Source organism: Salmo salar, chromosome 11 (genome assembly GCF_965601325.2).
Source record: "Salmo salar chromosome 11, fSalSal1, whole genome shotgun sequence".
In the NCBI taxonomy this organism is placed as follows: domain Eukaryota; kingdom Metazoa; phylum Chordata; class Actinopteri; order Salmoniformes; family Salmonidae; genus Salmo; species Salmo salar.
This window is the reverse complement of record NC_138301.1, coordinates 31,613,600-31,636,465: the sequence shown is the minus strand read 5'-3', so window position 1 is coordinate 31,636,465 and position 22,866 is coordinate 31,613,600. Positions and strand designations below refer to the sequence as shown.

The 22,866-nt window shown below is 46.7% G+C and overlaps 1 protein-coding gene across 3 annotated transcripts in view; it reads right to left on the bottom strand.

The window, feature by feature from the left end:
• Positions 1 to 22,866, bottom strand: part of LOC106562413 (talin-2) — a 120,634-nt gene that overhangs the window by 34,443 nt on the left and 63,325 nt on the right. For all 3 annotated transcript variants that reach the window (XM_082957851.1, XM_082957852.1, XM_082957853.1), the window contains 19 exons: positions 20,845 to 21,000; positions 19,295 to 19,396; positions 18,990 to 19,066; positions 17,583 to 17,763; positions 17,262 to 17,375; positions 16,651 to 16,759; positions 15,581 to 15,789; positions 14,451 to 14,549; positions 14,107 to 14,274; positions 13,581 to 13,715; positions 13,283 to 13,442; positions 12,445 to 12,611; positions 8,040 to 8,168; positions 3,140 to 3,253; positions 2,858 to 2,971; positions 2,472 to 2,606; positions 2,114 to 2,242; positions 1,886 to 1,988; positions 506 to 714 (listed from right to left, as the gene is read on the bottom strand). In XM_082957851.1, the coding sequence (XP_082813977.1) occupies positions 506 to 714; positions 1,886 to 1,988; positions 2,114 to 2,242; positions 2,472 to 2,606; positions 2,858 to 2,971; positions 3,140 to 3,253; positions 8,040 to 8,168; positions 12,445 to 12,611; positions 13,283 to 13,442; positions 13,581 to 13,715; positions 14,107 to 14,274; positions 14,451 to 14,549; positions 15,581 to 15,789; positions 16,651 to 16,759; positions 17,262 to 17,375; positions 17,583 to 17,763; positions 18,990 to 19,066; positions 19,295 to 19,396; positions 20,845 to 21,000 (2,610 nt within the window). The remainder of the gene's footprint in view (positions 1 to 505; positions 715 to 1,885; positions 1,989 to 2,113; positions 2,243 to 2,471; positions 2,607 to 2,857; positions 2,972 to 3,139; positions 3,254 to 8,039; positions 8,169 to 12,444; positions 12,612 to 13,282; positions 13,443 to 13,580; positions 13,716 to 14,106; positions 14,275 to 14,450; positions 14,550 to 15,580; positions 15,790 to 16,650; positions 16,760 to 17,261; positions 17,376 to 17,582; positions 17,764 to 18,989; positions 19,067 to 19,294; positions 19,397 to 20,844; positions 21,001 to 22,866) is intronic.

Genomic DNA, 22,866 nt, shown 5'->3' with positions numbered 1-22,866 from the left:
TCTTGGCTGATTTCTTTTGATTTTCCCATGATGTCAAGCAAAGAGGCACTGAGTTTGAAGGTAGGCCTTGCAATACATCCACAGGTACACCTCCAATTGACTCAAATGTCAATTAGCCCTCAGAAGCTTCTAAAGCCATGAAATCATTTTCTGGAATTATCCAAGCTGTTTAAAAGGCACAGTCAACTTAGTGTATGTAAACTTCTGACCCACTGGAATTGTGATAGTGAATTATAAGTGAAATAATCTCTCTGTAAACAATTGTTGGAAAAATTACTTGCGTCATGCACAAGGTAAATGTCATAACTGACTTGTCAAAACTATAGTTTGTTAACAAAAAAATTTGTGGAGTGGTTGAAAAACTAGTTTTAATGACTCCAACCTAAGTGTATGTAAACTTCTGACTTCAAGTGTACATACACATAGCAGAGCCTTTTATAGAGATGTACAGTAGCTTCATCCCTATATGGCTCTGCATGTTATTCTACTGAAGTCCCCCACTCACCTGGGCTAGCATCTGCTGGCTCTCTGCGTCACCGGGAGAGACCAGGGCCTGCTTGGCCTCATGGATCAGCATGGCCGAGCCTTCCATAACATCACAGGCTGAATCCAACATGGACGCCGCTGCCTGAGGGTTGGTGGTAGAGGCTGCCACGCCCCGCGCTGCCTGGGCTAGAGTCTGCAGCGCCTGGGCTGTCTCTCTGGCTGCTAACCCTGGAGGCAAATATACAAATGGTGAGTAGGGTTTGGAATGTTACAAATAAGAGTTATTACAGAAGTAGCTCCCTACTGCCGCACGGCAAGCGCTCTCTCCACTGCCGCACGGCAAGCTCTCTCTCCACTGCCGCACGGCAAGCTCTCTCTCCACTGCCGCACGGCAAGCTCTCTCTCCACTGCCGCACGGCAAGCTCTCTCTCCACTGCCGCACGGCAAGCTCTCTCTCCACTGCCGCACGGCAAGCTCTCTCTCCACTGCCGCACGGCAAGCTCTCTCTCCACTGCCGCACGGCAAGCTCTCTCTCCACTGCCGCACGGCAAGCTCTCTCTCCACTGCCGCACGGCAAGCTCAACAGGACCCCGAACAGCTTCTACTCCCAAGCCGTTAGACTACTAAATAGTTAACCAAATAGCTACCCAGACAATATGCATTGACCCTCTCTGCACTAACTCGTACCTCTGTATATCGACTCAGTACTGGTACCCGTGTATAACGCCAAGTTAACGTTACTCATTGTGTATTTATTCCTTGTGTTCTTATTTTTTTCTATATTTTTCTCTCTGCATTGTTGGGAAGAGCCCATAAGTAAACATTTCACTGTCAGTCTACACCTGTTGTTTACCAAGCATGTGACAAATAAAAAAAATGTATTAAATGAAAAGGACTGTTTGCATTCAGAAGATTGAATTAAGCCTTAATAAATGCATGTTATGACCTCCGATATCCATATCCCTCTCATGTTGACAGTGTGCTATACCAGGTAGCGAGAGCCTCTGGTTTAGTTTCATAAGGTCTAAACTGCTGACTTCCTCAACAAGGGAATGCAACATTTCAGCTTCAACACAACACATTGGGGAGGAATCTAGTAAATTGAATCAGCTTGCATTACCCCATTCATCTAGACAAGATTACTGAAGGAATGTCACATCTACTCAAGTAGGGGAAGGATTTCTCCTGCTTTCGTCTTTGTGCTACTTTTCAGAGAGTAAAGGCTTAATCTAATCTACTATTGACCTCGAAGCATCAAAATATGTTGAGTAGTAACAGTAAAATCTGTAGTCAAAAGTGAAATATACTATTATAGACACATCCTGGTGGTGCTATGGAGTTTGTTATCTAGCGGTATTGCTGTCATTAGAATGGGAGTCCCAGGGCAGTAGTACAGTACCTGTGTAGTGTTCATTGCCCTGTGCAGCACAGGTGAGCAGCTGAGCCATGGAGGATCCCACAGACTTGGAAGTGCTGCCCAGGTCCTGAGCACACTTCTCCAACTGCAGAGAGAACAGCACACAGTACATCAGACACCCAGACAAACAGACTCAGCAATGGATGAAAGAGTAATCACTAGAAGTAATGAGAGACGTTGATTAATTCAATTAAATCAGATTTCCCTGACCGATTCTCCAGGTAGTGGTTTCAGCTGCATGTCTATGGCAGCCATCTTGGCATCTTGGAGCTCAGTCTTCAGAGTTTGGACGGCTGTGAGAGCTGAGTGGATCTCCATGGGGCCGCAGGCTTCTTGGGCCTAAAAAGCACAGGGAGAGAGCAGACCATTGAATTGGTCATTCTAGACTGACAGTTTTTAACCCATCTGAGCTGGTATTTAGTGCCATAGCCTATCAGAAGCTGGCTAGTCCTAACAGGGGATAGGTACCCTCACAAAGTGACAGAGGTGAGCGACAGGTATGACTTAAGTGTGTGTGTGTGTGTGTGTGTGTGTGTGTGTGTGTGTGTGTGTGTGTGTGTGTGTGTACCTTCTGTGCAGCGGTTCTGAGCTCTGCCAGGCTGGTGGCCAGGTTCTTGGCACACTGACCCAGCTGCATAGCAGCGGCCTGGTCCATCACCGTGGGAACAGACGACTTCGCCGATGTCACCATCTTACTGCCAGGCTGTCATGAGAGAAACAGGAAACAGAGAAATGTCAAAATCATCCCAAGAAGATGTTTTGTACCAGAGAATAGATGTCTGTATTTGAATCAATTATGACTACAAAACCCAGCCTTGCCCAAGTATTAGACATCATCAATAATATATCTTTAGAAGCTTTCAAACACACACACACACACACACACCAATATATTGAGATCCCTTCATTCAATATGTGGTGAGATTAGGAGCCAGACTGGCACTGGGGGTGTACCTGTAGGAAGTTCTGGCTGGTGATGATGAGGGCTAGCTGGGTAGTGAGGTCTTCAGGCTGGGCCTGGCTGCCCCTTACCCCCTGGACCAGCCGGGGAATGTGGTCTGCCATGGCCTAGTGAGCCGCACACATACATAAACAGTCAACACACATACAGTATTCAACCACAGTTTCTATATAGCTGTAGCACCATTATAGCTGTATAACTACAGTAGGCATACAAATTGTTCAATGCAAGCAACTGGCAATGTCCCCTGGCATTAAGAGACTTATCCCCAGTACCTTGCAGCTCTGCACCAATTGCTGGTGAGCGGCGGTGTTCTTGTTGGAGGCTGCTGCATTCTGGGAGGCAGCGATGGTCTGGGTAGCTGCAGCTGCAGCTTGCTTGGCAGCATTCTGTTGGAATGTCACACGTCAGGCATGTTTAGAATCACTACCTCAACGAATCAAAACACACACAAGATGCCTCTCAAATGGCACCCCATTCCCTTTGTAGTGCACTTATTTTGACCAGGACCATGGTCAAAAGAAGCGTACTAAAGGGAATAGAGTGCCATTTGGGAGGCAGACAGTCTCCGTTTAGAGCCAGGGTTCCTCAGGTCAGAGATCAAATATTTGTCGTGCCATCTTTAATGTCGGGCAGTAGAGTTCAAACAATCTCCTGATTTGGTATTTTATTAGGATCCTCATTAGCTGTTGTGAGAGCCTGTGGCCCACTCAAAACATGAACAATACAGAACATTAACAGACAAGAACAGCTCAAGGACAAAACTTCATCAATTTAAAAAAGGCACACGTAGCCTCCATATCAATACATACACGCACAAACTATCTAGGTCAAATAGGGAAGGTGTTGCTTTATCGGTTTTTTGAAACCATGTTTGCTGTTAATTTGAGCAGTATGAGATAGAACGCAGTTCCATGCAACAATGGCTCTATATAATACTGTACGCGTTCTTGAATTGGTTCTGGATTTGGGGACTGTGAAAAGACCCATGGTGGCATGTCTGGTGGGGTAAGTGTGTGTGTCAGAGCTGTGTGTAAATTGACTATGCAAACAATTTGGGATTTTCAACAGATTAATGTTTCTTATAAAAAGAAGTGATGCAGTCAGTCTCTCCTCAACTCTTAGCCAAGAGAGACTGACATGCATAGTATTTATATCATCCTTCTGATTACAATAAAAAGCAAGGTGTGCCACTCTGTTCTGGGCCAGCTGCAGCTTATCTAGGTCTTTTCATGCAGCACTCGACCACACAATAATCAAGGTAAGACAAAACTAAAGCCTGCAGAACTTGCTTTTTGGAGTGTGGTGTCCAAAAAAGCAGAGCATCTCTTTATTACGGACAGACCTCCCCATTTTTACAATCATTGAATCTATATGTTTTGACCATGACAGTTCACAATCTAAGGTAACACCAAGTAATTTAGTCTACTCAACTTGTTAAACAACCAGACCATTCGTTACCAGATTCAGCCGAGGTCTAGAACTTAGGGAATGATTTGTACCAAATACAATGCTCTTAGCTTTAGGACCAGTTTATTACTAGCCACCGATTATAAAACAGACTGCAACTCTTTGTTAAAGGTTTCAGTGACTTAATTAGCTGTGGTTGCTGATGCGTATATGGTCGAATCATCAGCATACATGGACAAAGATGCTTTGTTTAATGCCAGTGGCAGGTCATTGGTAAAAATATAAAAAAGAGTAGAGGGCCTAGAGAGCTGCCCTGCGGTACACCACACTTTACATGTTTGACAGAGAAGCTTCCATTAAATAAAACCCTTTGAATTCTATTAGATAGATGGCTCTGAATCCACGATATGACAGAGGTTGAAAAGCCATAACACATAAGTTCTCTCAGCAACATGTTATGGTCAATACTATCAAAGGCTGCACTGAAATCTAACAGTACCGCTCCCACAATCTTCTTATAAAACAGTCAGTCATTTGTGTCAGTGCAGTACATGTTGAGTGCCCTTCTCTATAAGCATGCTGAAAGTCTGTTGTTAATTTGTTTATAGAGAAATAGCATTGTATTTGGTCAAACCATTTTTTCCAACAGTTCGCTAAGGGCTGGCAGCAAGCTGATAGGTCTGCTGTCAGAACCAGTAAAGGCCGCTTTATGTGATCGATACATGGACAATCTTGTTTAGGGCTGTGGCGGTCATGAAATTTCATCAGCCGATGATTGTCAAGCAAATAACTGCCGGTCTCACTGTAACTGACCATTAATTAACAAACACATTTAGCATCTCCTGGCTTCCACACATAGCCTACAAGCCATTTAAAAAAGTCTAATAAATCCATGTAATATAGCCTACCCATTCACAATAAATCCATTATTTATTTTAGACAGGTCTAAAGAAGCATGATATGAAGAAAATGTAGTCTATTTCAGAAGAAAAGAACAGCATGCTCGGAGTTGTCCTTATGTTAGGTCCTGATGTGGCTATGCCAAATGGCTGTGGGCTACACTACTTAATTTAGCAGATAAGATTTGCTTATAAATCCGTGGCATTATTTTATATTATTTTATAATATGAAGAACACAATTGAACAAAGCTGAATAAAATATTAATATTTTCTCCAAAACAATTTGAGGGAATGCGCACACACACTATTCTGTGTTGAGCGGTTAATAAAGAAATAGGTTCTCCTATATGCGCAATTTAGAGTTATTAATGTAACTTTAGTTCTACAAACAGTGGGCTATATGTTTTGATTTTTAATACAGTGTAAGGCTGCATGATGAGACTAATGATGATTTGAAAAAATCTCGAAAGGCATGAGCTCGGCTTTGTTTTTGCACAGGATGAACACACCAATAGTCTCTCATTCACAATTTGACAAGCACTTGATAATGCCTCGAATTTCCCAGTGGCATCCCCTTTGTGGCCGTAGTGCACCCTAAAAAAAATCCATGCCTTTTGCAGTGCTGCGTTGTGCCCTTCTCCCTGAGTGTGCAACGCAATCCGAAGCATCTCTCACTCACACAGCTCTCTGTCATATCCAATTCCGAGGTGCATATTGAAGATATTGAAAGAACTGTCCACATTTACTTTTCGTCAGCCAACAAGATGAGCAGGCCTAACGATCAGCAAAAGCACTAGCCTATATCAATCTACTATCTCTCATAGTACAAAAGTTGACCTATTCTATTCTTTGAGAAAAATAAATATTCCATGAATCAGTCAGTGTGTGTAAGTGAATCTGTGTGTGCTGTGGGGTTGAGCTACAAACCCATAGGCTTTTCTCTCTCATCCCTTCCAGGGTTTTGGGAGGGAGGGTGGACAACGAGTCTGTCATAGCAGATGTAAGTAATGTCCCCACGGACTCTGGCAGCTTTCATGGCCAAGATAAGTTATTTCCTCTTCTGGTGCACAGCTTCAGGATAGTCCTCGTTGAGGAAGGTACACGTTCCTCTCAAGTTCTTGGCTCTTTCCAGAACAGCTACTTTGTCCTTTTTTATTTCACCTTTATTTAACAAGTTAGGCCAGTTGAGAACAAGTTCTCATTTACAACTGCGACATGGCCAAGATTGAGCAAAGCAGTGCAACACAAACAACAGTTACACATGGAATAAATAAACATACAGTCAATAACACAATAGAAAAGTCTATATACAGTGTGTGCAAATGTAGTAAGATTAGGGAGGTAAGGCAATAAACCTCAAGAACTTGACCACTACGGCGGGCCTGTCACCTGGGCCGGTGGTGGGTTTTCCAGTTCTGTGGGCGCGCTCCACCTCAATCTTCTTGTGGTCCATCTTCAGTTTCTCCGAGATCATTTCCCTCACTTTGTCCTCAGACTCCATCCAGGTCTCATGTGGCAATTCTGCAATTACGTCCACAACCATGTTGTTCCGCCTTGATTGTCCCTTAAGATAATTTGTTCTCCGTCAACGTTATCATGGAATCACACACAGAACTGATGTCCTCTCTCAATGACTTACCGATTGCTGTCATCTTGCCTTGTTTCTGTTTAAACTCATCAAGCTGACCCTGGGAGAACTGCAAACTATTCCTCAGGTCCTGGACCTCTCTGGTCAGGTCATCCATTCTTTTATTAGTTGAGTCCACCAGTATTTGGACAAAACACTACAAGCCATTTTCTTATTGTTGAAACAACTGTATGTAGATTTTGTTGTTGTTGTTGTTCGCTCACCTGTGACAGAGAGACACCATTGTCCTCAAAAGTACTCCTGCCGGCTTTGGTCTTTGTCATGGTACCTAGCAACGTAGGTCACGCTGTTACTCCTCACAGTTCCAGACAGAGCAGGCCGCAGGGAAGATTGAAAACAACAAACAGCAGGGATCTTGACAGCCACAAGCCCGGGACAATCTGTGATCCCAGCCACGGGCTGCATTCAAGCCCTCAAGAAAACCCCGCTAGCTTGCTAGCAAACAGCTACACCAAATAGCTCCTCAGAACCGGTCTTGGTCGGCAGGATTACTGGACAGAGAGTCGCAGACCCAGCAACTGATGCCAACTGCGTCTCGGGATCCAAACTCAAAAGGTAGCTAGACACTAAGAAACTTTATAACACACTTTCAAAACACCAAACTTTCCAAAACAACAAACGGAGCTCTCCCTCATTCCGCATTCAACAGTCATATGTAAAATGCTCTTTTTACACATCAGTGGCTAGTAGGATGACGATTGAAGAATGATACTGGATGGTCTCTACTTTCATATGAAGGAAAACCTACAGGGAATTCTCAGAATGTAAACAGGAAGGGAAAGGAAGTTTCTATAACAGTTGAATGTACACAGAGTACACTGTAGCTCTCCAAACACACTCAGTAATGTCCTGTACTGTATATAACTGTTCTTGCATGGTTTACATCAACAGTTGGAAATAATAGCTCTGGTAATGTAATCACCTCTGCACGTTAACCTAAAGCCCCATATAATACAGAATATAAAAAATACTATTTCTAGACTTTCACTCAAAGCCTGGTGTTTCCATGTGATTGACAATGTGGTGTGAAGGTAGAGCAAGAGCTATGATGAGGAGAAGCAAGTGGAAGTGCCTGCTTACTCAGCCCCAGATTCATATACAGAGTTTGGCAAACCCATTAATGGGACGCCATCTTAGCACCAAACTCGCAGCGCCACCTATAGGTATACTGTACATATATGGCTCTGCCCAGCCTAGCCCAGACCCATCCAACTGACCTCTAGCCTGTTAATGAGCTTCTTCTTGATGGCGTTCTGAGCTGCAGCGTTGGTGGCCACGCGTAACCCCTCAGCCGCCTCCCTCAGTCTCTGCTGCTGGTCCTCGTTCTCTGGGCATGCCGCTGCGCCCTGTTACACACACACACCCAGAGACAGACAGACGGACACACAGAGAAAGGAAGACACCTCATCCATCATTAAACTGGAGCAGATGGAGATGCATCCAGGGAAAGTGCTAGAGTCCAACTGTAATCATGTCCGTTTGTAATGACAGCAGCTCTTTTGTTTATCTATCAACATCTTGTTGATGAGGAAACGTCAAGATTCCTTTTCATTACCACCTCCTCTGGCTCCAGCTCTCTTTACCTCTCTCTTTCTCTCCAGCTGTCTCTGATTGTACGTGACTGGGTTCAGTTCACACAAACCAATATCCCTAAGAGCCTCTGTGCGTCCTATTGTTGAGGGAATGAAGAGAATCTAGAGCCTAAGCCTCCATGCCATTTAGTTAATTAAGCAGCCAGGCGCTTCACCTCACCTGCTGCTTAATGTAACCCTCTACAGAACATTACAGCAGCCATCTTATATCTCACTAATACACACACACACACTAAAAACATACCACCCACAGCCCCAAGGTGATGTTTATAGTAAGCCCAGACTAATGTGAAGAGACATTACAGTACTAATTCCTCAAGAGTAGAGGGGAATAATGTGATTGACTGTTGAAATGCAAAACAGTTTTTTCATAACAGTGTGTCATGTTAGCCAGCCCAGTACAGGCCATTATTGATACTATTTGCTGCTTCCTGTACGACAGGTTAACTGTCACTTATGTGTGATCGGAAATTGTCACTGAAGAGAAAATAAATCGTATCCTAATAATAAAAGGGATTGGAAATGAAACACAGAGTAGTGTCCGAAATTAAACTACATGGCTTATGTCCAGATTTCTCAGCACAAGAGAAAGCCAAACGAAGAGCTGCCATCTTCTGTGGACTCCCCACTACTGACACAATCCTTTCTCCATGCCTCAGCAAAACATTCTCTACCCTCAATCAATCAATTATATGCTTATATTAGCATCATATAATACATCTTTTTTGTGCATATCCCCCCCTCCGAGACCCTCTGAAAGTGGGGTTACAGCCAGGGATCAGCCAATGTTGACGGCAACCCTGGAGCAATTAGGGTTAAGTACCTTGCTCAAGGGAAGATCGACAGATGTTTCACCTTCTGGTTACCTGCCCAACGCTCTAACTGCTAGGCTACCTGCAACTAGGGGTAGTGTTGAATACAGTCCCCTTTGACAGTTACCAAGGAAACAGTGGCTGGGTAAATCCTTCATTGATAGTGATAAAGATAGCTGCTATAATGTGATTAATGTGGAATCAAAAGCATCTAACCAGCTTTAAGATATGGCCCCATTTAGCATTCATGATGGCAGGGACATTAATACTTGTCTGTAAGGCTGAGGAGCAGATGAAGAATCAAATGGACTGCCTGAAAAAAAGTAGACTGATATTTAACTAGACAACCAGGAAGCACCCAAATAGCACTGTGGAAAACGCTCTGGTTTGAATGAATGTAATCAAATGCAATACAACCCCATTTGGATAACCATATCAAACATACATGAAATGCATGTCAACGTAAATTATGAATAAGAACTAGTTCTTAACTGACTTGGCTAGTTAAATAAAGGTTAAATAAAAATAAAATAAAAACAATACACTGGCAGCTCTGCGAATTACAACCTGTAGTTTTTCACTGGAAAGGGCCATTTTTAGAGAAAGTATGACATAGAAAGGGTTTAGACTAGCCAAATTCTTTCAGACCCCATAGCGATGCCTGTCCTCCTCCAGTCAGTGAGAACCGCTCAGTCTCTTGGTTTCTGGGTGGTGTTTAAATAGGATGGCCACCATAGCTGGTAACAGCAGAACAAATCAGTGATACCTCAGAGGTCACTTCATGGGAACATGGTGATCTGAGGGACAACACGGGACATCCTTCTGTGGCCATACACTGCTCTGATAGACATTCTGGGATTCAAAAACAGACACAGCACATCCAGGCAGACATCGAAAATGTCAACTTGTGTGTACAGGATGGGGAAAACAACGGGCAGGACAGAGCATCGGTTCTTGGAAGGGAGTATGAGGAATTTCACTGCTCTACTTGTGTAGAGGACGAATCGGTAATATACTACTTTAGAACAACCTACTTTACTAACCTTCCGTTTGGACAACTCCTCTAGTACATACATAATGGAGAATCTATGCTTTAACCCAGGGGAGTCAAACTCATTCCACAGAGGGCCTAATGTGTGCAGGTTCTGCCTCAAACCCTATTACAGGGGCTGAGTCACTAGCTTACTGGTGCTCTTCCATGCCGTCCCTAGGAGGGGTGCGTCACTTGAGTGGGTTGAGTCACTGACTTGATCTTCCTGTCTGGGTTGGCGCCCCCCCTTGGGTTGTGCCGTGGGGGAGATCTTCGTGGGCTATACTCTGCCTTGTCTCAGGATGGTAAGTTGGTGGTTGAAGATATCCCTCTAGTGGTGTGGGGGCTGTGCTTTGGCAAAGTGGGTGGGGTTATATCCTGCCTGTTTGGCCCTGTCCGGGGGTATCGTCGGACGAGGACACAGTGTCTCCCGACCCATCCTGTCTCAGCCTCCAGTATTTATGCTGCAGTAGTTTATGTGTCGGGGGGCTAGGATCAGTCTGTTATATCTGGAGTATTTCTCCTCTCTTATCCGGTGTCCTGTGTGAATTTAAGTATGCTCTCTCTAATTCTCCCTCTCTAATTCTCCCTCTCTTTCGGAGGACCTGAGCCCTAGGACCATGCTTCAGGACTACCTGGCCGAATTTACATTTACATTTAAGTCATTTAGCAGACGCTCTTAACCAGAGCGACTTACAAATTGGTGCATTCACCTTATGATATCCAGTGGAACAACCACTTTACAATAGTGCATCTAAATCTTTTAAGGGGGGGGGGGGGGTTAGAAGGATTACTTTATCCTATCCTAGGTATTCCTCAAAGAGGTGGGGTTTCAGGTGTCTCCGGAAGGTGGTGATTGACTCCGCTGTCCTGGCGTCGTGAGGGAGCATGTTCCACCATTGGGGTGCCAGAGCAGCGAACAGTTTTGACTGGGCTGAGCGGGAACTGTGCTTCCTCAGAGGTAGGGGGGCCAGCAGGCCAGAGGTGGATGAACGCAGTGCCCTTGTTTGGGTGTAGGGCCTGATCAGAGCCTGAAGGTATGGAGGTGCCGTTCCCTTCACAGCTCCGTAGGCAATCACCATGGTCTTGTAGCGGATGCGAGCTTCAACTGGAAGCCAGTGGAGAGAGCGGAGGAGCGGGGTGACGTGAGAGAACTTGGGAAGGTTGAACACCAGACGGGCTGCGGCGTTCTGGATGAGTTGTAGGGGTTTAATGGCACAGGCAGGGAGCCCAGCCAACAGCGAGTTGCAGTAATCCAGACGGGAGATGACAAGTGCCTGGATTAGGACCTGCGCCGCTTCCTGTGTGAGGCAGGGTCGTACTCTGCGAATGTCGTAGAGCATGAACCTACAGGATCGAATGACTCCTTACTATCCCCAGTCCACCTGGTCGTGCTGCTGCTCCAGTTTCAACTGCTCTGCCTGCGGCTACAGAACCCTGACCTGTTCATCGGACGTGTTACCTGTCCCAGACCTGCTGTTTTCAACTCTCTAGAGACAGCAGGAGCGGTAGAGATACTCTCAATGATCGGCTATGAAAAGCAAACTGACATTTACTCCTGAGGTGCTGACCTGTTGCACCCTCTACAACCACTGTGTTTATTATCATCATCTGACCCTGCTGGTCATCTATGAACATCTTGGCCATGTTCTGTTATAATCTCCACCGGGCACAGCCAGAAGAGGACTGGCAACCCCTCATAGCCTGGTTCCTCTCTAGGTTTCTTCCAAGGTTCTGGCCTTTCTAGGGAGTTTTTCCGAGCCACCGTGCTTCTACACCTGCATTGCTTGCTGTTTGGGGTTTTAGGATTGTTTTCTGTACAGCACTTTGTGACATCAGCTGATGTAAGAAGGGCTTTATAAATAAATTTGATTGATTGATTGATTGATTGATTGACAACCAGGTGAGGGGAGTTATTTACTAATCAGTGACCTTAATTCCTCAATCAAGTACAAGGCTGGAGTGAAAACCAGCAGATACTGGGCCTCTGTGGAATGAGTTTGATGTCTCTAAACCCTTTTTACTAAATAAATGAAAAGAGGTCTCTGCACACTTGATCAGATGCAAGTTTCAGTGCTTAATGTGCCACGCTTTTAATGAACAACGACCTTCATCAGACCAGTTCTGACAAAGGTTGTTGTTGACCGAAAGCTTAGCACAGTAAGTAAGACATTATTACATACTGTACCTTAGCAGCCTCCACCATCCTGGCTGTGGCATCTGCCAGTAGTTTAGCTGCAGCAAGTAGCTTCTTAGAGTTGTCAACATCCACTTCTACCTCAGCATCTGACCGCATGGCATTCACCAGGTCAGAGGTGGCCTGAGCCAGGACCCTGGCCTGACGAACCATCTCTCCTGAGAGGGGGAGACAGAGGAGAGAAAGAGGGGGATGGGTAGAAGTAGAGGGGGTGGAGACGTGTGTGTGCGTGAGAGAGAGTCAGCGAGCGAGCCAGCCAGCAAGCGAGAGAGAGAGGGGCAGCGAGAGAGAGAGAGAGAGAGAGAGGCAGCGAGAGAGAGAGGCACCGAGAGAGTCAGCGAGCGAGAGAACCAGACAAAGTTAGGCTACTGTATGACTAAATCCTGCTAGTCCAAGGAGACGAGAGATGGGTAGTTATTCTCTCTATTAAAGAACACATGGATTTAAACTGCAGGCATCTGCCAGCCAGCATCGAGAACTCAAGCCAATCTGCCAGCACTCCCCTGGGAGAGAGAATGAGTCTTTTTCCAATCCATTTTTATACACAACTAACTGAGGCTGATGGCAGGTGTGACTTGAACCCACATATTTGCTGTTGGCTGAAAGCCAGCATTCTTCAACTGGTTGGCCACGGTACAGTACAGAATGAGGTTCTTTAGAGTAGCTGGCAGACACTTTCTATACACCAAGAGGCTTTAAATCTAAATATCAACAAACATTCATCAATTTAAACAATTAAATCAAGTTTTATTGGCATTTAATTTAATAGTTGTATTTAGCGACTTCATCACTACCACTACTAGGGAATCCCCTTCCCTCCTCTCCTCACCTGCGTCTCCCATGGAGCTGAAGATGCTCTCTGTTACCGTCATGATGGTGTCAGTGGCCTGGTCGTAGCGACCAATGGGCTCGCCGTGGGAGGCGTAGTGGCATACGTGCTCCAGCAGGTCCCCCAGGGCCTGACCGACAACACTGGCTGCAGCACTCACCTGCAGGATGTGTCTCAATTCAGCACCTTTCAGTCAATTCAGGAAGTACACTGACAAACCCATTTCAATGTTCCTCAATGCTTCTATATGAGAAAATTGTACTGAAATTGAGATGGAGTTGACCCCAACTCCGCTCACCTGCTTCAGCATCTCCCCGTCGACTGTGGCAGACAGACAGGCCTGGACACAGCCCTCCACTGAGCGGTCCACCAGCTTCCCTGCCTCAATCAGCTGCTCCTGGCACACTGGGGAGCTGATGGTGGGACTCACCACCTGCAGGGAGAGATGGAGAAAGTGAGCATGTGAGAGAGGGAGAGGAGAGCGAGATCAGCTGCTCCTGGAACACCAGAGCACTGAAAGTGAGAGTCACCACCTGGCGAGGAAGGGATGATGGAGAAAAATGAGTGAATGTGTTGAAAGAGAAACAAAAAGAGGAAAAAAGATGAAGCAAACAAATCATGTCAGATCAAAAACACTTCCGTTGAACATCTACGTGTATATTATTGAAGTTAGCGTATTTACTTTACCTGGGGTTATTGAAGAGGAAGAAACATAGCTACTGTTGACTTATCCACCGTAGCACTGCCACAAACCTTTTACCTTCTCACATTCTCATCATGATGAAATGTCAGTGGGAGTGTGTGAAAGGTCTACAGGGTTGTACCTTGGCACAGGCGACCAGCTGGGAGGTGGAGAGGGCACACTGCGTGGCAGCAGCGATGACTCTGTTCTGTAGGACCGTGTCGTCTGCCACCTGGGCCACGTTCTTAGCCTTCAGCACCATCATGGCTGCCGCGTTGGCCACAGCCTTGGCCAGGTTCATCAGCACCTCCTGAAATTGTCATCACCATTATTCATGTCCATCCTGCTGAATAAATTCTAATAAGCAAAGGTTACGCTTGAAATTCAGATTGGGTGCAACTGCAGAAAAACCCTTCTAAATGTGCTGAGTCTGAATCGCATGTGAAAGGTTGTAATGAGAAAAAGTGAAAATAGACAGACTCTTACCTGGAACCTCTCGTCTGACTCGTTCTCTCCCATCTGAAGCAGCAGGTCCCCACTGGCCTGGCCTACACTGCCTGCTGCACTCAGCACTGTCTGACGGGGCTGAGGGAACAGGAAGTCAGAGTACAGCTATGGCACAAGGGTTAGCCCACGTGGGGTCTATGGTAGGTAGACCTAAATTACAGCTGTCTCAGCATCTATGCTTAGCCCCAGAAGGTCGACACACCAGATTAGCTTAGATGAGCTACTGTATTTCTGAATCCACATCAGGGTATTTTCATATTGTCAAGACAGAATCTCCCAAAAACATTATTATCCCAACTGGCCTTGAAGAGAACATTGTGAGCGTAGTGAACTGGGCCTGCAGGTGCAGGTCTATGTGAAATCCATTATTCAACATGGCAGTGATGAATCATACACAACAGAATTATCCTCACCAGGCTTTGTTTTGTTCAACGTCAACAAAACACACTGTAGCAAAGGAAGGGTGAATAGTTCAAATGGCCATATTTTGTTATGGTTCTGCCTGGCTGTTGGTCTCTGGCCGCCTGTCTCTGTTCAGACATGAGGGCAGGAATACAATAGACAGCCAACACATGACACCCACACACTCCCTAAAAATGGGGAATATTAATCAAATTAAGCCTTGTAACTGGGAGGAGTGCCACCATATGAATACAGTAGGAGCTCAGTTGGTATTATTGAGGCCAGTGGTGCATTAGTGATAAGTACAGTATAAACACTTCCAATCAGAGGTCAAACCTAACAGCCTTCTGTTACCCTCAGGCAATACAACTGGGAAAAGATCAACTGTGATGTTTGTTCTGTTAATAAAGAGACTATAAAATGCCTTATATCAGGGACAATGGAACTTAATGAGAGGTCCAAGTAAGTCTATAACATTGAATCATGTGTAGAAGCTAGCTCATGTGCTCTTCAGATACCACAGGTGTTGGGTTAAAGCATTGTTGGTATAGAACTCTGGCTACGGAAAGCCGCAGTAGGCCAATCTGCAGGCTTTTGTTTCAAGTGTGCTTGCTTTGCACTAAGCTGGAACAAAAGCCCGTAAACACTCTAGGCTCTCCTGGACCAGAGTTGAGGCAAGTTATCTGCCTCCACCAGCCCTGTCTCACCTCTCCGGAGGCAGGCTCCACAGCCTTGAGCAGGTCAGAGACGGCCCCAGCAAGGTTCCTAGCGGCACCCATAAGGTCATTGCTCCCGCCCGTGTCATCCTCTATAAGAGCAGCCAGTAGCTTCACACCCTTAGACATCTCTGTCAGGTTGGAGGAGATGGTGGTGATGGCACAGCCCACTGCAGTGTAGTCTGTGTCTGTCGGGTCACCTATAAGAGGGAGGGAGGAAGGAGGGGAGGGGAAGAGAGAGAGAGCAGAGAGAGAGAGGGAATAGAGTATAGTAAGCGAAAGTGAAAAAGAGTGGGGATGGAAAGAGGCAGAGAGGATAGAGAAGGAGAATGATAAAGCGAGACAGCGATAGAGAGATAAAGAGAGCCAAGTTAACCATCTCAAGCCCTTCTGGCCTGTCCTCTGGGTGCAGTACAGTGAGCCAGTATGTGTCACAATAAACATGTACCCATGTTACACTCAGCCAGTCAATTCAGCATGTCACATTAGATTATTCTGTTTAGACATGAGACTGCTGGTGGAAATGACCAGCCGTTTAGATTAAAGGGGAAAAGGGTCAGGGACTGTATTAAGCATCTCAGAGCGCTGGTCCAGGATCAGGACCCCCGGGCCATGTCATCTTATTCACTATACGATGGCCTTAAAGGCCAAATTGATCCTATATCAGCACTCTTCTCTGATTGCTACTGGACAACAGAGCAGGGAAGTCCCCTTATATTGAAACAGATGGTTGAAGCACTGACTGTCCCTTGGCTGGGTTCAGCATGGCACCAAACCAATGATATGAAGAATACTGCCAGCTCGCTTGGCCCACTAGTACACATTATAATGGATAACAGTTCACCATTACTGTAGATTTACATGTAATGAAAACTAGATCGTTAACTTGAAAAATGTTAAGTGTGAATCATTTAAAACTGCAAGACGTAAAAATGAAGAAAAAAAACTGCTTGTAAAAATGTAAGCTCAAAACCTTTTTACTGTCACTTCAACAGCACTGGAATATTCAGCTCTTCCATTGAACAGCATGTCATTTCCTGAGTCATCCCAAAGCCACGTACCAGCGGTGAGGTTGACCACAGAAGCTGTTCCTGCGGTGATGGCGTCCACCTGGGAGTGGATCTCATGTTTGGACTCATCCACCTTGTTCTGGATCCACACCTTGGATGCCTGGAGGAGAGAGATGGTACTGGTTCAGCAGAATTATTACATGAAGGTGGTACTTGGCAGATAAAAGTTGAATTGCAGAACGTACAAGTAAATAAGAACAATTAAACATCAGAAAGTCAGGATGGGAGTTGAAGGATGAATGGTGACCTAGGAGCTGAAGCAGGGAGAATGGCATTGAGGAAAGAGCACTAGGGTGAGCACTAGAGTGAGCATAGACAAAGTTTCATTTATTTTAAGGAGTGTTATGTACATACATTAAACATGCCATTAAGCATTAAAAACAAACGTCAGAAAATTACAATATAAAATGTACAAATTTGAATCAGAAGTTTTAAGAGTATTAACAACTTAATTATAATTAATAGGGCATGAAATTAGCTGAGTACTGAGTGTGCTTGTCCGTGTCTGACGGCCAGTATGCTGTTGTATGTCCCTCTCACCATGTCCTGTCCCAGTGGAGACAAGTGTGTGTGTGTGTGTGTGTGTGTGTGTGTCTCCACACCATGTCCTGTCCCAGAGGAGGCAGGTTGTCCACCTCTCCCAGATCAGCCTGTGCCTGCTGTACTGCCTGCATACTGGTGTTGATGGTCCCCATCAGGGCCTGCTGGGCCGAGCTCTGGAGAGAATAAACACACAGACATGATCAATATCTACTAAACACGTATAGAGATATGAGATGGAGAGAGAGATACATAAAAAAAGAGGATGTGCGAGAGAGAGATAGAGAGGGAGAGAAAGGTGGAGAGAGAAACAAAAGAAGAGGGGGAGAAAGAGAAAGTGTGTGTGTGTGAGAGAACATGTAACATTGCATTCCTGCTCTCACCAGTGGTGGCATGTGTCCTCGGTGCATCTGTCCCATGATGACCTGTTGCTGTGCAGAAGGCATGGTGCCCATGCTGAGAGACTCTGTTCCTATAGAGCCGGACCTGATCACCCCTGGTAGAGCCACAGAGCCATGCTCCACACGACCCACACGGTTAAACTGCTGCTGCAGGATCGTCGACCTGGAAACAGACAGACAAATTTGGTCTGTGCATGATATTCGAAAAAAAACGCATCTGTGATACTTAATGTTCATCACGTAATTATCGATAGCATTTCAGGTGACAACGTCACCTTTCCCATCCACAGGTGGACCAACTATGGAAGGATGGTGGTGTCTGTTTGCCAGACTCCGTGTGTGTGTGTGTGTGTGTGTGTGTGTGTGTGTGTGTGTGTGTGTGTGTGTGTGTGTGTGTGTGTGTATTGCTAACAGGAACCACGGCCGACATCAAACCTTCATTGTGTTCTTCCAGGAACTAGACTGTTATTCTTCAGATGAAGCCTTCCAGGTTTGGTTTCCTGTGAGTTTGCAGTATTAATGCCTGTGTTTTCCCTTAGGCCCTCTATGCTATCCTCCACACTGACTGGCCCAGATAAGGGAACAACACAAGGTCTGCGTCTCAAATGGCACCCTATTCCCTAATTAGTGTGCTACTTTTGATCAGAGCACATAGGGCTCTGGTCAAAAGAAATGCACTAAATATGGAGCCATTTGGGACACTACCAAGGCCAATATTCCCTCAGTACATGAAAGGAAATATCAATTGAGACTAGACAGGAAGACAGCTTACGTTATTTAACGACAGTTCTATGTAGATAAAGGGACTAATATGTGTGTAATTAGGGAAGTACAGATAAAAATGTTGTTTATCCGGACGGAGAGAACAGATAAAAGAGAAAGAGAAACTCCAACAGAGGAAGTTGATCCTAAGGAACAATACTATTCTCACTGAGGGGAAATGTTCATGAGTACAGGCAGGTGTACATTTTACATTTACATTTTAGTCATTTAGCAGACGCTCTTATCCAGAGCGACTTACAGTAGTGAATGCATACATTTCATTTCATGCATTTTTTTACAATTTTTGTACTGGCCCCCCATGGGAATCGGACCCACAACCCAGGCGTTGCAAACACCATGCTCTACCAACTGAGCCACAGGGAAGACCATTTATGAGATCTATACATTATAGCTGGAACATAAAATGGGACTGAGGCCATGTTGGCTTCATTAGCCACTGAATGGAAGAAAACAGACAAAAACAGGCGAGACTACCTGGACCTCTCTAAAAATAAACACTCTTTTTCATTTTGAAATGTTTTCTGTTGCATGCCCTAATGAACACAACCCTGGTCTATAGGACACTGCTATTTTGTGTTACTGAGCATTATATAACAGTTCACATACTTCTTTGGGGAGACCGATTCTTCCAGCATGGTGGATTCTTCATCTCCTTCTAAACCAAAACGGTCTTTACTTTGCTTCTACAGAGAGAAAAATTCACAAAGTGACATTTGGATCACAAAGGTGACAATGGCTATTTTATCTCTAAAAGGCAACACATATTGTGATTGCCAGGTAAGTTTAGGCATAACTATTTGGACATGCATGGGAGTATTGATGTTTTCTAGAAGCAGTGTCTCTCACTTTAAGTCGATAATCAATCATCAAGAAAGATCTACGTACGATGGGAAAGGGTTTTCCACACTCACCTTCTTGAGGATGATGTCGATGTATCCAGCGATGAGCTGAGAGATTTGTTCTCCCTCAGTGGTCTGGACTGAGTAGTAGCTCTCCTGGTACTCCCCAAAATCCTACAGCAGAGGTCCATACCAAATATAGCATTTTATACTGGACTATTACAAAATCCTACAGCAGAAGTCCATACCAAATATAGCATTTTATACGGGACTATTACAAAATCCTACAGCAGAAGTCCATACCAAATATAGCATTTTATACTGGACTATTACAAAAGCCTACAACAGACAGACAAACAGAGGATGATACCAAATCCTATACATTCCTACCAGAGGCAAACACACTGCTCCATATCAAATCCTACAACAGTCAAACACAGGCCAGCAACGCCAAACGCTGCATCTCACACTGGAATAACACACAGAGGCTCATGACAAATGCTCCAGCTAATGGCAAACTGTATACAGCATCTCTTACTGGAATAATATTCAAAGCAAGATCCCAACCACTGCAGTGGCTTCGCTTGTCATTCGTTTACATAGAGGACTTGGCTCAGTGTGTGGGGATTAATGTGAACCTATGGAATAAGTTAGTCATAACAGACACCAGACATTGTGCTGCTGGAGCCTAGACATCAGACTGCTAGCAGGCTGTAGCCACTGTCAGATGAAACCAACTACAGTTATTGTCATATAAAGGCACACTTTGCATGGAAGAAACTGTGTGGGGAAAGAAGAAAATCACTTCGGACGTTAAATATCAGGAGACATTTCATAGAATATCCTTCTATATTTCTTAGTCATATTTCTGGACATCATCTTTTAGAATATGAAACTGATCTGGCCCTGCCAACAGGGGTTTGATAATGGATGAAAGGATCCCCACAAAGGAATGCACATGATTGGTTGAATAAAAGTCTATGAATATATTTCAAAGCATTCACCAAAACGTACAGCTTAACTTCAACAGCTTCCTCAGTATCAAAGTACAGAGGCTGCATGCCAAATGGCACCCTATTCCCTCCGGTCAAAAGTAGTGCACTTTAAAGGGAATATGGTGCTATTTGGGACACAAAGGGAACATTCCTCAACTGTACCAACACAGAGAGGATTAATTCAATTGAGTGTTGGTAAAGACTGCATGTCTACAAAAAGAGATCTTCTAGATTAGGCATTTCTTTAGTCACTGACTCTTTGTAAAGTCACAAAGGGCAGTCATTGGCAGGCAAGACAAAGGGGGTTTGTTCAATAAATGAAGTTGAACAATTGAATGAGTGAAGAGAAGAGTCTTCACACTAATTGTTTATGAGAAGTGAAACATTGAGATGAACATTTCATTTACTGAGAGTCTATGTGTAATCTACCTAAGAAACAGAGCACCAAGGATATACATGTTAGAGAGCAGATAATGGATTGGTGTTTGCGTATAAAATATACAAGCGGTCTCTGTGGACACCGTCAGTCTTCTAGTGGACTATAGGAAGTGGAGGCAGCAGCACTGAGGAAGGGAGTCTTACCAGACGCACACACACACGCACACACACACATGCTGGGGTTCTCACCAGGGTGAAGCTCTTGGGCGAGGCGGCCCATCTCTTTACAGTGGTGAGGGGCCACTCCTGCACCACGTCTTTGGTCTTCTCCTCCACCCTCATCACTGACTCTTTGGTTATCCCCAACAGCCTGGGGACCAGCTTATTCTTACTCTTCATCTTCTCCTATAAAACAGTGTGACAGAACAATGGGAAATATGAAGCAACAAAACCTTATTGGGGAACAATGGGAGAATAAGCAACAACTAACACTCAGAGAACAGTGGAAAATATGCAACAAATACATACTATTCATCTTCTAATACAATTACAAACAGTCAATAGAAAACAATGGAAAATAAAAAGCATCAAAGCTTCATTAGAGAACAGAGTGAAATAAGCATCCAAAACCTCATTAAACTTCATATTCACATGAACGGTTAAGATATATTAAGGACTGTCTAATCCATCAAGAATCATGGACTGCCTTTCACTCACACTTTCCTAAAATAGAAATGGCGTCCTTCTCCCTCTATCTCATGTGGCTTTTCTGACTGATCAGAGGAAGAGAGGAGAGTTGATTGGGAGTGACACAGGGACAGAGGTGAGGAGTGTTTAAGAGTTGCTCAACACTGCCTTGCTGGTGGAGTGGGTCTCTATGGGCTCTGGAGGGGTGAGGGCCACAGGGCTGGGGTTAACAGGGGAACTGGTGGGGTGAGGGGCAGGGGGGGACCAGGGGAGGTGGAGGGGTGAGGGGCAGGGGGGGACCAGGGGAGGTGGAGGGGTGACGGGCAGGGGGGGGGACCAGGGGAGGTGGAGGGGTAGGGGGGGACCAGGGGAGGTGGAGGGGTGAGGGGCAGGGGGGGGACCAGGGGAGGTGGAGGGGTGAGGGGCAGGGGGGAGACCAGGGGAGCTGGAGGGGTGAGGGGCAGGGGGGACCAGGGGAGGTGGAGGGGTGAGGAGCAGGGGGGGACTAGGGGAGGTGGAGGGGTGAGGGGCAGGGGGGAGACCAGGGGAGGGGGGGGACCAGGGGAGGTGGAGGGGTGAGGGGCAGGGGGGAGACCAGGGGAGCTGGAGACCAGGGGAGCTGGAGACCAGGGGAGCTGGAGGGGTGAGGGGCAGGGGGGGACCAGGGGAGGTGGAGGGGTGAGGGGCAGGGGGGACCAGGGGAGCTGGAGGGGTGAGGGGCAGGGGGGACCAGGGGAGGTGGAGGGGTGAGGAGCAGGGGGGGACTAGGGGAGGTGGAGGGGTGAGGGGCAGGGGGGAGACCAGGGGAGGGGGGGGACCAGGGGAGGTGGAGGGGTGAGGGGCAGGGGGGAGACCAGGGGAGCTGGAGACCAGGGGAGCTGGAGACCAGGGGAGCTGGAGACCAGGGGAGCTGGAGGGGTGAGGGGCAGGGGGGGACCAGGGGAGGTGGAGGGGTGAGGGGCAGGGGGGGACCAGGGGAGGTGGAGGGGTGAGGGGCAGGGGGGACCAGGGGAGCTGGAGGGGTGAGGGGCAGGGGGGACCAGGGGAGCTGGAGGGGTGAGGGGCAGGGGGGACCAGGGGAGGTGGAGGGGTGAGGGGCAGGGGGGACCAGGGGAGGTGGAGGGGTGAGGGGCAGGGGGGGACCAGGGGAGGTGGAGGGGTGACCAGGGGCAGGTGGAGGGGCGAGGGGAGCTGGAGGGGGACCAGGGGAGGTGGAGGGGTGAGGGGCAGGGGGGAGACCAGGGGAGGTGGAGGGGTGAGGGGCAGGGGGGAGACCAGGGGAGCTGGAGGGGTGAGGGGCAGGGGGGACCAGGGGAGCTGGAGGGGTGAGGGGCAGGGGGGACCAGGGGAGGTGGAGGGGTGAGGAGCAGGGGGGGACCAGGGGAGGTGGAGGGGTGAGGGGCAGGGGGGAGACCAGGGGAGGGAGGGGACCAGGGAAGGTGGAGGGGTGAGGGGCAGGGGGGAGACCAGGGGAGCTGGAGGGGTGAGGGGCAGGGGGGGACCAGGGGAGGTGGAGGGGTGAGGGGCAGGGGGGGACCAGGGGAGCTGGAGGGGTGAGGGGCAGGGGGGACCAGGGGAGGTGGA